Source organism: Urocitellus parryii, chromosome 7 (assembly GCF_045843805.1).
Source record: "Urocitellus parryii isolate mUroPar1 chromosome 7, mUroPar1.hap1, whole genome shotgun sequence".
NCBI lineage: Eukaryota > Metazoa > Chordata > Mammalia > Rodentia > Sciuridae > Urocitellus > Urocitellus parryii.
The window spans coordinates 9073884-9086885 of NC_135537.1; the positions used below are offsets into that span (position 1 = coordinate 9073884).

Genomic DNA, 13002 nt, shown 5'->3' on the forward strand with positions numbered 1-13002 from the left:
GGACACATGAACACCTCAGTAAAAGAGGAGGTCCCTCCACATGACCTCCACGTGACTACTACAACTTTCCAAGCAGCCACACCTATCCACGCCCCTGCAGGTACTCCCCTGGAGGAAGGACCTAAAGGTGCTGACAGCAGGCGTGACCAATGGGTGGCCCGACCACACTGTCCTCAGAGAACCCACGACAAGCTCCCTCAGAACTGTCAGACTTTCCAGTTGTCTCATGGCCTCTTGTGAAAACCAGGGGCCACCTGACACCTGAGAAGGGCCTCCTACCAAGAAGACACAAGAGGAACTGAAGGGAACAGTATCGAGGGAAATAGAGGCTGCACAGGGTGAAAAAGAACAGATATGTCCTCCCTGATGTCCTTGGAGAGAATCGCCAGCTGGCGCGTTAAGCTCTCTGTGGCCGAGTCCTGCCTTTCACAGCCATTACTACTGAGGTGGAGCTAAAATGCGGGAGTGGGGGGAGGAAAGAGCAGGACAGGCTTATTCCCACGTGGAGCTCCAGCTGAGGAGTACACCACCTGCGGCCCTCTCTGAGAGCTGGGCTCCAGAGCAGGACTCCTCTCCAAGTCAACACAATGCATTTCTGGATCACTCTACGCCTCTACAGGGAGCATGGACAATTTAAATTTTTTTAGAAAATGATATATTAACCTGGACATTTCTAAAACCACGGAGGCAGCAGCCCATTAGAAATCCGTGTCATGCAAACCCCACCAAGTGCTCACCTTTCTTCCGGAATAGGGCACTTGGCTGGTGGGGCAGGGTTAGGCGGCAGCCCCTGGAGCTGGACTCTAGGACATCATCACATGCTTGGGCCTCTGGGTAGAGGGAGCAGGTGAAGTACAAGGGTGCCCTGTCTGTCACCTCCACCAGCTGACAGAAAGCAGGCTCCTGGAGACAGCCTGTTGGAAGAGAGCGGGTTTCAGTCCTTGGGAGGTCCAAGGGGAGTTCCCCCTAAAGATCTCCTGGGAGGAAATGGCAGGTCGGATCTCTTTTTAAGGCAGAATCCCAGGGCAGTCATGGATGTCCAGTCTGTAAGGCACAACACAAAAGCCTAAACACTGGGGTTCTGCTGGCTGGAGAGGGCCCAGATGGCCCTGAGTGAGGACAGAAGACAGGTGTAGTGGAGTGAGGTGGAGTGAGGGTTGGGCCCCACACTGAGCAATACCAGAGGTGAAAGACAACACTCAGGACCTGCTGACCAGAGGCCATGGGACTGTAAAATCAGCTTTGTGATGACCTCCCTGTCCCCACACCCGTGTCCATCTGTGAGCTCATTCTCATCTGTGAGGGCAAAGAACTTTGCTGATTCCTTTTATTTATGTATGTTTTTAATCCGCAAAGTCAAATGCCAGGCCTAGAACCGATGGATAGATGGATGAACAGATGGACAGATGGACACGAGGTCTGAAGCAGAACAGAGAAGGACCACACTGAGTTTCTGGGGGACAGGCCTTAGCTCCCGTCTTTCTCCTAGGAGGACAGCGGCCCCTGGTCATCTTCTCTGAGTTGACCTTTTCTGTGCCCAGCAGGGGCTGAAGTAGGCCTGCGGTGTGCCCCACAGGGTCTGGAAGGAGGAGGACTGGGCTTGAGGATACTCACGAGAGAGGCACCAGCGTTCTGCCTGCGGGGCGGAAAACAGGCGTTTGAAAAGCCAGGACTGCTGGCCGGGCAGGGGTTGGCTTGCGTTGATGGTGACCTGGGTAAGGTCCACAGGGGAGAAGAGCTCTGCTGTCAAATCTGAAAGAGAGGAGAGTCGAGGTCCTTGGCCTTTGTCGGTCTGGGGAATAGGAAACCGACAACGAGTCTCTCTAGTCAAAGAGGGGCCCAGACTTTCCTGGGTGGGGGGCTTGCAGCGGGGTCTGCTCTTGCTGTGTCCTCATGCTCGTCTCAAACATGCAGACCCACCGCAGCAACCTGCTGCAGAAAGAGGGGGATTCCTCCTGCACCTGAATCACAGCGCTCATTCCCACAGACACCAGAACATGAACGCAGGCAGCCTGCGCCCTGCCTCGGTGGGATTTCTCCTGCAGGTGTTTGTCTCCCTTCGCTCAGGAATGGGAGCACTGCGAAAGGGAAACCAAGCTGAGCTCTGTCTAATGGTCCTAAGCCCCTCAAGGTGAGGACCACGCGGAGCTCCCCTCCCAGGGGAGAGGGAGGATGGGCCCTTGAGGCGGGAATCACATGAGAGTGCCGTGATGTGGCCTTGGCAGGGTTTGAGGATGGATTTTAAAATGTCCTCAAGTGCTACCACTGCATACACATGTACCTTGACCTGAGCTGCAGGGCCACCTGTAAGGGGCACTGCGAAGCCCTGGTTGCTCATTGGTGAGATGGGAACACCAGCCAGCAGAGTTGGGGTAATGTTTGTGAGATGACGTATCTAAAGCCCCAGATGCAGGGCCTGGTACCCTGGAGGCTGGGAGGAAGGAGATCTCACTCTCCTGCAGCCTTTCCTGCTCAGCCTCTTTCAGCAGGAAAGCCATGGCCAGCAACAGGTGACCTGGAACAACACAGTGCTCTGGGAAGGCTGATTTGCCAACTTACTAGCAGAGATCAGGAGCCGAGGGGCCAGGTCATGGTGCAGAGGGCCCTAGCCAAAAGGACAGGCAGGGGAAAGTCCCCTGAGCAGGTACCCCCCCCCATCACCCTGATGGCAAAACTGAAGCTTCCAGTGGAAAACCTCTGAAGGGGCAGAAGGACACCTGGGCCGAGGGGGCTTGGGACAGGAACGCCATCTGTGCCCCTCCTTCCTATCCACACTGGGATCTGCTGTCTGATAGGAAATACAGGAAGAGAGAAGAAGGGGATAGCGCTGGCTGAAAGCTGTGAGCCAGGCTCTGTGCCAGCATCATAACCCCAACACACCAATTCATGAGCGCCAATTCATGAGCATGTGCTCCGGGTCATGGTGGTTTACAGAATTACCTCCATCTCATTCCCAAATCGCCCTGTGCTGTGGTCATGATTCTCACTTACAGATGAAGAAAATGAGGCTCAGAGAAGGTGACCCACCCACTTAGAGTTCCACAGGCAGAGACAGAGTAGGACTTGAACATGGTCCCCTGACCAAGACCCCACTCTGAGCTGGGAGCCACTCCTCACAGCTCCCAGCAGCTCCAGTGCCGAATGAACCCAAGAGGGCTCACCCATTCCTGTGGGAGGAGCCTGATTTCAGTGCCTTAGGTGTAACATGCCATCTGAGCTGCACGGAATCTCGGGACAGGGAAGGAACGGCCATTTCCCAGGTGTGAGCTAAGCACCAGGAGATGTGAAGACGAGGTGGGCCACGTCCTTTCATTCTCGCATCATCTGTCTCAGCACCCAGCCATGCAGCCATGCCATGGCCCCAGAGCTAGTCTCCGCTCTGGGCTGCTCCCTGTGCTGGAGGACTGGTCTGCCTCACTTTGTTATGGAGCACATGTCCCCCAGTGTCCAAGTGTCTAGGACTTAATTCCCAGTGCAAGAATGCGGGGAGATGATGAGGGGTGATCAGCCATGAGGGCTGTGCCCCACAAATGGCTTATAAAATCAGGTTCTGCGCCATCTTACTCTGTCATGCTCCTCTGATGCCTTCTGCCATGTAAATACATAGCAGGAAGGCCCTTACTGGATGTGACCCCTTGGTCTTGGACTTCCAGCCCCCAGAACCATAAGCCAAATGAACATCTGTTCATTATAAAGAACCTCAGTCGGTGGGATTTTGTTATAGCAGCACAAAATTGACTAACACTCTCTCCTTCTCCTTCCTCCCCCCACTCCCAAGTTTCAGCTCCACCTCTGTAATAGCAACTGTGGGTCCTGGAGGCAGAGAAGTCTCAGACACTGCACTGTGTTGTCCCTGTTAATGTTTCCACTGCATGTCAGGACTGTTTCAAAAGAATCTCCTGGCCATCTGCTCATCAAACGGTCCAGGAATATCTATGTTCTGCTTTCACTCCTCAGGGTTGACCTAGTGAAGCCACTGACAGAGGCTGAGCCTTGCTCTGTAATGCAGGTAGATTTGTTTCTGGGTTAGTTATTATTGATGTTTTTGTTTCTAGAAACAGTAATACATTTGCAATGATTCTGCCCTGTTTTCTGTGCCATGTGCCCATCTGAGCCCCCATATTTGTGTAGTGTATAATTGGGTCACAAGCTTAGAGCGGAATAGTGACAGCAACAGGTATGCTCATGGATGAGGCCCTGTGCTGCCACCTTATCCCCATAGCCACGCACTCTAGTGTGTCCGGGGTCGATACCTGTCACCAGTGGAAATCCTGGCCCTGGTTCCACATCTCTCCTACATCCCATGGACTCCGGCCTTGACCCCATGTCGGAATCTAGAAGGAATAAGAGTGCTTGTAATGAGGAGGGGAAGGAGGGACATTCCTTTGGTTTAATAAACAGTGGTGGCAGGAGTATAGGAAACGCTTATGGGGCCCAGCTACATGCTGCAGATGAGACCTGGAACAGACGTGCAGCCCAGGCCCACTCCCTGCCTTGACCCAGCTTTGGCTAAGCCCTCAACAGCAAACCACCAACGTCCACCGTGCTGCACAAGGAGCAGAATGCTCATGAACACTGGTGTTGCAACACCCTGAGAAGGTAAGGAATGGGATCCCCATGTTCCTCCTGAGAAAGCTGGGACTCCAGGGTGATATAGTGTATCCCAGACCACTTAGGGTCCTGGAGGCTCAGAATGTGGTCAGCAGACACATTGGAATTTGAAAACATTTAACAAAGTTCCATGGCACCACTCTCCTAGGGTCCTGGTCCCCTGCCCTGAGCCTTGTGGAGAGGGATACAGAGGCAAGTCCCCTTGGGAAGTGCCTCCTGAGGTTGGTGGCAGCCTCCACGCGCCCATTCTGATACAGGACAGCTTGTCAGTGAACCCCATCTCCCAGGGACACAGAGCTCCCCTGCCGTACTTCCTTGGGTTTCCACGCTGTTCACCTTCCATTTAGACTTGGATCTTACCTAATGAGGAGCTGGGCCTCCTGTCCCACAGGCAACACTCCTTAGAAAACACCCCTACCTGTCTCTACGGGGAGCGGAGCGCCCTGTGAACTAGGGCTGGGGCTAACGTCAGGGAACAAGCGTCCCACTCACCACCACTCAGCTTACCTTTCCAGAGGTAAACCTGCTGGAAAATGGTGATGGTGTCTTGAGCTCCTTCCAGGGGCACCAGACCTGCAAAGGAAGAGTGCCATTTTTATGTGCTGTGCGTTCCTGATCTCACTAGACACCCGCGATCACCACAAGTGTCCCACATTCCCCTCGGAGTTCCCCTGCACCTGAGAACTCAGATTCCCCCACAGTGTGGCCCCAAAGCCTCCTGGAGCTCTATTCCTGCTCCTGTGTACAGAACCAGAGCTGCTCAGACCTCAAGTGTCCTGCTCAGGGCACCAAAGGGACTCTTGGTGAGGAGTCCTGAACCTGTGGCTTAGGGCACTGGGATTGGCCTATAGAAAACAAATCCCCAGGAGACACGAGAGTGGGCTTTCCACATTGCTTAGCTCCTCCTTACCAAGGAGTGGGCTGGCACCTACCAATCCCCTCTACCTCATTCCAATGAGGACAGAATAATGTAGAGCTGTTCTCTTCTGGGCCCTCACTGACATGCAACCAAATGTTGCCAGCTACTATCATTTAATTCATTACTAATCAACTTTTTTTTTTTTTTCTGGCAAACACTGCTCCCTTCAATGCCACCTGGACAAGACTGGGTTTTCACACCATTCCTTGAGCCCTGTGTTCCTCTTTTGCCTCCTGCAGTCCTCAGGCCCTGCCAAGACAGGGAAGGCTGAGGAAAGGGCTCTGAGCCAGGAACCTGGAGGGAGGAGAAGGCTGGCTGAAGGGACATCAAGAGATGAACAACTGTGTTTAATTATTACTAGGAGCCTGCTCTAGATGGCAATTTGGGCCATTACCCAGCACTGTAATGAGCACCTTCCATACATCACCCAATTTAAACTTCATGGCCAGGTTGTAGGAAAGGTCTCCAGGCTCCAGGTGAAGAGACCAAAGTCAAGGGAGGTGAAGGCCAGAGGTCAAATCCCAGGTGTCAGGCTTCACAGCCCATGTTCTTAACCAACACACCGAGGACCGCAAATCCCACAATCCTGTCCATCCCAGTGGTAGATAATCTAAAGGTTCTTGTGTTGAAAGAGACATGCCCTCAACTACTTGTAAAACTCAGCTGTCACAGTGATGAGCTTCCCCAGAATGATCACATCCCTGAGGGCGGGGGCGGGGTGGGCAGACCCTGAGCTGTGCTGCCATTGGATCATGCTGCAGAAAGCAAAGCAAATAATGCCCCCAGGACTTGTCGGCCTGGACCTGAGTTCCCCCGGACCTGAAGTAACACGTTTCTTACAGGACGTGCTCAGGATTCTCTCACCCTCTTGAATCAGAGCCCATGTGAGCCTGCTATCTGGGGCCCCAGCCTTGGCTCTCTGAAACTGTGAGGCTTGTTCTGCACACTTCGGAGGAGAGCACCCTGTGCTCCCTGCAGCGGCCCGGCAGAGTGGCAGCAGCTACTTGGCTGGTGCTGTTGTCCCACCCTCCTTGTGACGCCATCAAGTGCTCATGATACAGGTCAGGCTGTGGAGCTTTGGTCCTTGTCACAACAGAAATCAGAGAGTTTGTTTTCTTAGATCTTTTAATACCTAAATCTATTTGATATAGTGATTCTTTCAGATAGAAACCTATTTTGGTGATGTAGATGTAAACTGAGTTTTCAAAATACTCAGACTGTGTGTTAGGAGTCTTAACCTATAAGAGTGGATTAAAGAACTTCTTATCCCTAAGCTGCTTTGGTGCTCTTAAATCCCAGACTGAAACCAAGGACCACTTCAGGAACGAGTTCACCATGGGATCCTGAGGGGCATTTAGATGGTGGGCCCCCAGGCTGGCCCCTTGAAAAGAGCAATAATCCTCCCAGGATTCCCAGAGGAGGGTCCTTGCCTCTCCGCAGCCTGTTGACCCCTGAGCTGTGGCCCCTTTTACTCTGTCTGGACCGTCTTATTGTCATCTGGTGTGTGCCCTACTTTACATAAAGTGCAAAATCACAGATGCCCTCATCACCCAACCAAGAATGGATGGCCACACAGGTGCACACAGCTGTCATGCTTGGGCCCAGAATGCAGTGCGCTATGTAGGTTCCAGGCCCACTTATGTCCTTTGTCCACCCCAAGGCATCTTCAGGCCCAGGAAATAAGGCATCTTCACCCCAGGGTGAAGACGGGTGCTCACCACAACACAATTCAAGGGAGGTGAATCCAGGGGAGCACAGTTAAATTTGCACGTGGATCTGAGCACGTTGGCCATCCAGCAGGTCCCCCAACCAGCAGCTACCGAGGCTTTTGTGCCCTAGGAAGCTTCTTTGTAATGAGCACAGGGAAGCAGCAGCCCCTAATGACGTTCAGTATTAAAGTGATTGCCAAGTCTCCACAGGGGACTGGAAGCCTAAAACAGGACACGTATTTGCAAAGGCCCCCTTCTCCTGGGAGCACAGAGGTCAATGCTGAGAAGAGCTTTAGACCTCTGGGTCCTGGAGAGCAGAGGACACAGCCTTAGCAAGCTGGCCTTCACCTCATTTATGCCTTTCCATCTCTCGAGACTCAAGGCCCTTCCCTCTGCCTTTTGACTCCTCTCAAGAGTGCTCTTTGTTGAGGAGTACATCTAGGTGCTGGAGCTCAACACAGCCTCTTTGAGAATCATGCCTCCCTGTCCCTCAGGTAGATATAAAACAGAAATGTTAACAAGCTTGCTTTTCTCTTGTTGACCTGTCTTGTTACAGAAGTCTCTTCTCATGAAGTAGAGATTATTTCTCCTTCTACATATTCTGAGCAGCTCGTGCCCAGCTCTGTCCTCGTGGATGGTCTTCCCCGTCACATCCAATGCTTGCTCTCAGGGCTCCCCATCTGTGCATGAAATTTTTCTCTCCACCTACAGCCTTTATCTCTTGCATTATCTCAGCCTCCACTCATTCTCTAAGAAGTGGTTCTGCATCACCTGCTTCTGGAGGCTTCCCTGAACCCTCTGGTGGGAGGGTGGCGTGCCTGCACTGAGAATGCCCATCTTCTGTTTACAGCTGATGGCCAATGCCTGCCCTGATATCCTCTGAGCCTCCTGAATAACATGAGCTGCTAGAGCTCTTTAGGGGAGCTTGGCTCTCATTCTTCTGCACTTCAAGACGTGGTGAGTGATCCAGCCCAGGCCATCTAAGGCTTTTTTTCTTAGAAATGAGAAAGTCAATCAAAACAGCAACAAATGGTCAAAGATGTCATGGGAAGCATGGGAGAGGCAGACCCTGGATGAATCCCCCTCTTCAAATACACATCCATTTAGGAACAAGATGAACAGAAATCTCATCTCGGCCCCATCTGTCCCTGCTGGCAGGAAGGTGTCCACATTGAGTCCAATCGTCTCCAGGTGTTTCGTGGGGTTGTCTGTAGATGTATTTGTCTGCTGTGGGCTGGCATTACAAGGCAACCCTGAACTTCAGTGGGGCAGGGAAACTGGACGGGGCTTGGATGGTGGGAAGCTGCTAACGGAGCCTTCTTTTTTCCTGCAATCCTTTGCTGTCCACTAAGGTGGCTTGACTACGCTGGGAGCTCCTTGACAATAGAAACCACCCCAGCCACCTGGTACCTGGCTGGTGTCTCATGTCACCTGGCAGGGATTCTCTGCACGAGCAATGGAGGAGAGACCACAGCTGTGGCCACCTACAAGGACTGTCACCAATTTGCTTCCTCCATGACCAACCACAGGTTTTCCTCTTGTCTTGGCCACTCACCCACTCTGAAGGCTTGAGCCCAGCCACCGCACCAAGACAAAGAGTTTCCTAAAGCAAGTGTGCCACCACCCTGACTACATCCTGGGTCACATCTGCCTCCCAGGTCAGCAAAAGACCAGCTTTGCTGGTGGACGTGAAAGTCTTTGCATCATGTTCTGTGAATACTGATGCATAGAACTTTGTGTCTTCTGGGTGGTAGTTTCATACCCCTGGCAGCTAATTCGCTGTTTCAGAAGTGAATGCTACTTCTCCATCAGCCAGGCCATCTGCTGAACCAGACTCTGACCCCAGCCACGAGCAAGATGTCCTGCAGAGCATCTCTGGGATGGGCAATGGACAGTGGGGAAGACCAGGCACCAGGGACTCAGGAAATGGTGTCTTTGATGCCTGCTCCTGCAGAGCATGCCTGCCTCATTCAGTGATTCAGAAGGGCCCCTATTTCACAGATCCAGACCTAAGACTCGGGGTATGTCAGTGCCTTGATAAGCTCACAGAGCTGTGGGGGAAGAGCAGGATTCGGCTCCAGGAATTTTAAACCCAAACCATGCTTGGAATCCCTTCCCTACCTTGCTCTGTGGGCTTTGTGTGCACCCCCCCGCCTCCCCGGCTGCCTGGAGACAGCAGTCTCCTCCTCCTCCTCACATTGGCATTGGCAAGGCCGGGGAAGGCCACACACTGAGCAAGCATTTGCCATGCAATTCGAATCCTGGGGTCTGCAGGGTTGACACTGCCCATTGTGCTCAATGGAAAGAAAGAGACTGGCCTTAACCAACTCTGAAAGGGATAGTGTGTCATTTTCGTTTGTTTTTTATTTCATTTGGCTTTTCATTCCTCATGGTCTTTCAATCCATCCTACGCCCTGTCCTTCAGTTGTTTGTATCTCTGGAATCCTCATTTCTCTTTCCCTCCATCAGTATCTGCTCTTAGCCTTTAACTCTTTAGTAAAAATTTAAATCCTGTGTTCCTTGTCCCAGCAGTTAATTTTACTTAAATACTGACTTTTTATTGTGGAAAAGGGTTTTTGCCCTCTTGTTCTCATTTGGAGGTAGCCTTCTGACCAGTCTGGGTATAAAGGCAACCTCTGGTTTGAAATACCCCAAAGATACCTCAGGCTAGCTGAAGTCCCCACAATAGAACAGTTTTCTTAAGCCTTGCTCTCATCCCAGAAAACACACACACATAAAGGTCACTAAAAAAATCCAAAGTCTTCAAGAAAAGTCATGTAGTAATTGGTGTTTTGCAGAGAGGCCAGGCAAGGGCAAATTCTTCATTCTTGGGCACATACCAAGCACATGCTCTGGGACAAGCAATTTGCTATGAATTTATTGCCATGAATATATCATATGTCTTTCTTGAAATGTCTGTTTTCACCCTGGGCTACATCTTAAAGTAATGAATACCACATGTTTAGTGACTATCATATAAATAAGCTTTTTTCTTTTATTTACCCCAAAAGAAACTATTCAAATCTCATGGAATTTCAACAAATTCTGCAATATTTTTTCCAGGCTTTGATCACTGTGTACCAAGAAGATACTAGTACATCTTCCATGCTGGGTTTTATGCTCTATGGTGTGATTCCAGAAATTAACCTCACACAGTCCAGATCTTAAAATATTACGAAGAGCAAATGAAATTTTTTTTTAAAATAGCAACAGTGTCACCTGTGCTGACACTGTATATCAGGCAGCACACAATGCTCTGCCTGTGCTGCCCGTGGGTGCCACTGGAGGGTGGCTCTGCCCCTCAGCTCTGAGCCAGGAGGCCTGGTTCCCATTCCTCCACTTCCCAGCTCTGAATCCCTCAGAAGTTGCCTCCCTCCTGTGAACTGCAGGGTTTCACACTGTGAGATGGGGACAGAGGTAGGAAGGGAGCTCCCTCAGAGCGTCAAGCGAGCACACACATGGCCTTGGGGGGAGCGGGGCCACAGTAAGCACCTTGCCAGGCGCTGCTAGGAAGAGCCCCTGTCCTCCTCCCTCTCCCCCCCCACCTCCACCTCGCTACAACACTGACGCAGCCGTGGCCAGCACTCCATTCCAAGGACAAGAAATTGGGCCAGAGGAGATGCACCAATTTCCCCAGATCACACAGTGGACTTCAAAGTTAGGACTCCCCACTGCAGGAAAGGGCTGACAGACAGACAGAGCACAGTAGAGGGTGTGGCCTGACAGGAGGGAGGGGCCACAGGAGGTGCAGGAGCAGAGGAAGCAGTGTGCTCTTCAGTAATCAAGAGGGCACTTGGAGGAGGTGACAGGAGCCCTCCACCACTAGAATACGGAGAACCTGGGGGCCACATCCTGCAGTGACAAGAGCCCCAGGAGCACCTTCGGGATGCCTCCTTTGGCCCTCTAGCCCCAGGGCACCCATCTCACAGCACAGGGCTGGGGAGGGAGCACGCGTTGCCTCTGGGTTCGGTGCTGGTGGGTAGACAGAGCAGGGAGGAAGGGAGAGGGAGCAGGATAGGGTTCCCCGGGAGCTGGAGGAGGGGAGCCAGCAGCCAGGCCCCTGCTCTCCTCACCACTCAGACTCTTGGGGTTGGAAGGAAAGTTCTGGGCATTGGTGTGGCCCAGACATTGCACGCAGAGGCATTATCTGGACAGCTTATTGGAACACAGATTCCTAGGTCCCCTGGAGGGCTGAGAATCTGTATGACAAACCTGGTGGCTGGTCCTGCCATTCCTGGTCCCATGAGTAGCCCCGGTCCGAGGACAGAGTAGGAAGCCCCTTTGTCCAGATGGGGGTCTACGGGGAGATGCGGCTCAGGGTTGGGAGAGGCAGGAGAGCTGACAGGCCAAGGGCCCCAGGTGCTCACCACAAGGATCTGTGAATCGAGGGGTCAGACTGGTCATTGCAGGGTGCCTCCTAGCTCTACACTCAAAAGCCTGGAAGAAAGAAAGTTCCCAAGAGCTTCCGGAGGAGAGACAGGGAAGGAGAACCTGGATGGCGACTCCTGCACCCTGAGCCCTTGTTTTGGCAGAATGGTCACTGGTGCCACCTGGAGTCTCTTCACCCACAGCAGGGAGTCTGGGGTGAGTTACAATGTTCTGCAAGTTCACCTCAATCATGTCCACACACTTTGCATGTGACTTTGCAATTGTTCCTACTAAAAGGCACAGAGCACGTGTCCTGCCTCCTGGCTTCTGGTTTGGCCACATGACTTGGTTTATGCAGGGAGACGAGGCAGAAAAGACAGGCTGACTAGGACAGAGTAGGACAGAGTAGGAAGCCATGAGTTTAAGAGGCTCTGCTTCCTTGTTCTTTTCTGCTTCTGCCACCTACAGGAAGAGAAGAAGCTCATCCCAGTGAGGATGAGACCCACCTGCCGCAGGCCCAGGCCTCCTAGCTGGGCCCAGACAAGCTCAGCAATGCCATCTAACCTGGACTCTGAGGGATTCCGCAGAGACCAGCAGAGCTGCCCATCCGGCTGCCCAGCCTCTAGCAGCTCAGCTGCTGCCTGGCTGGAATGTGCTGAGCTGATGTGGGCATTTCCTAGCAGCATTATCGGTACCATTCTCCTTTCAGAAGGGGCAATTCTTCCAGAGCACGAAAGAATGCAGAAGAAATCTGCAGAGCTCTCTCAGGGTGCAAGAGGCATTTTGAAGGAATATGGACAAAAGGCAGGGACTTACTCTTCATGATCTCCTGGCCTCCAAGATGAAATGTCACCTGGTGGCTCTCCGGGTCATATGTCACACCAGGACACGTAGCATTGGCCTGAACTTCAGACGAGGCCATCCAGTCATCGACATTGCAAAGCAGGACATCTGGGGAGCTCAGCAATCCACAGAAGATGGGCCCTGCAGAGGCAGAGAGGGAGAAGAGACAGGGGATGGGGGGAGAGCCAGCAGGCCCTTCAGAAGGTCATGAGCGAAGCCGCCAGAAAGTTAAATGACTATTCAGCCCGTGGCAGAGGATGCAGTGGGAGTCTGTTCCTGGTCATCAGCAGACCCAGCCAAAGCTTTGTAGTTAAAACTCCAAATCTGCCCACTGGACGAACTGGAGAAGGACATCTGCTTGACACTTTATGCGGCCCTCGGAGAGGGCTGGACGTACCATGGCTGGTGATTGTTCAGATTAGCATAGCTACAGGGCACAGGCTGAGCCCAGAGAGCAACAAGCAAGTTGCCAGCCAGAAGTGTGGTGGAAAAAGGATTTGCTGCTCCGTGGAACAAAATAATTTTTCCATATATGATCCTAAGGAAAAGCAA

At 52.4% G+C, this 13002-nt stretch overlaps 1 protein-coding gene across 1 annotated transcript in view; it reads right to left on the reverse strand.

The window, feature by feature from the left end:
- Positions 1-13002, reverse strand: part of Tg (thyroglobulin) — a 211589-nt gene that overhangs the window by 129833 nt on the left and 68754 nt on the right. Inside the window, exons 27-31 of the mRNA XM_026407413.2 lie at positions 12424-12591; positions 5119-5184; positions 4254-4334; positions 1615-1752; positions 738-914 (exon numbers count right to left, since the gene is read on the reverse strand). Coding sequence (XP_026263198.2) covers positions 738-914; positions 1615-1752; positions 4254-4334; positions 5119-5184; positions 12424-12591 — 630 coding nt within the window. The remainder of the gene's footprint in view (positions 1-737; positions 915-1614; positions 1753-4253; positions 4335-5118; positions 5185-12423; positions 12592-13002) is intronic.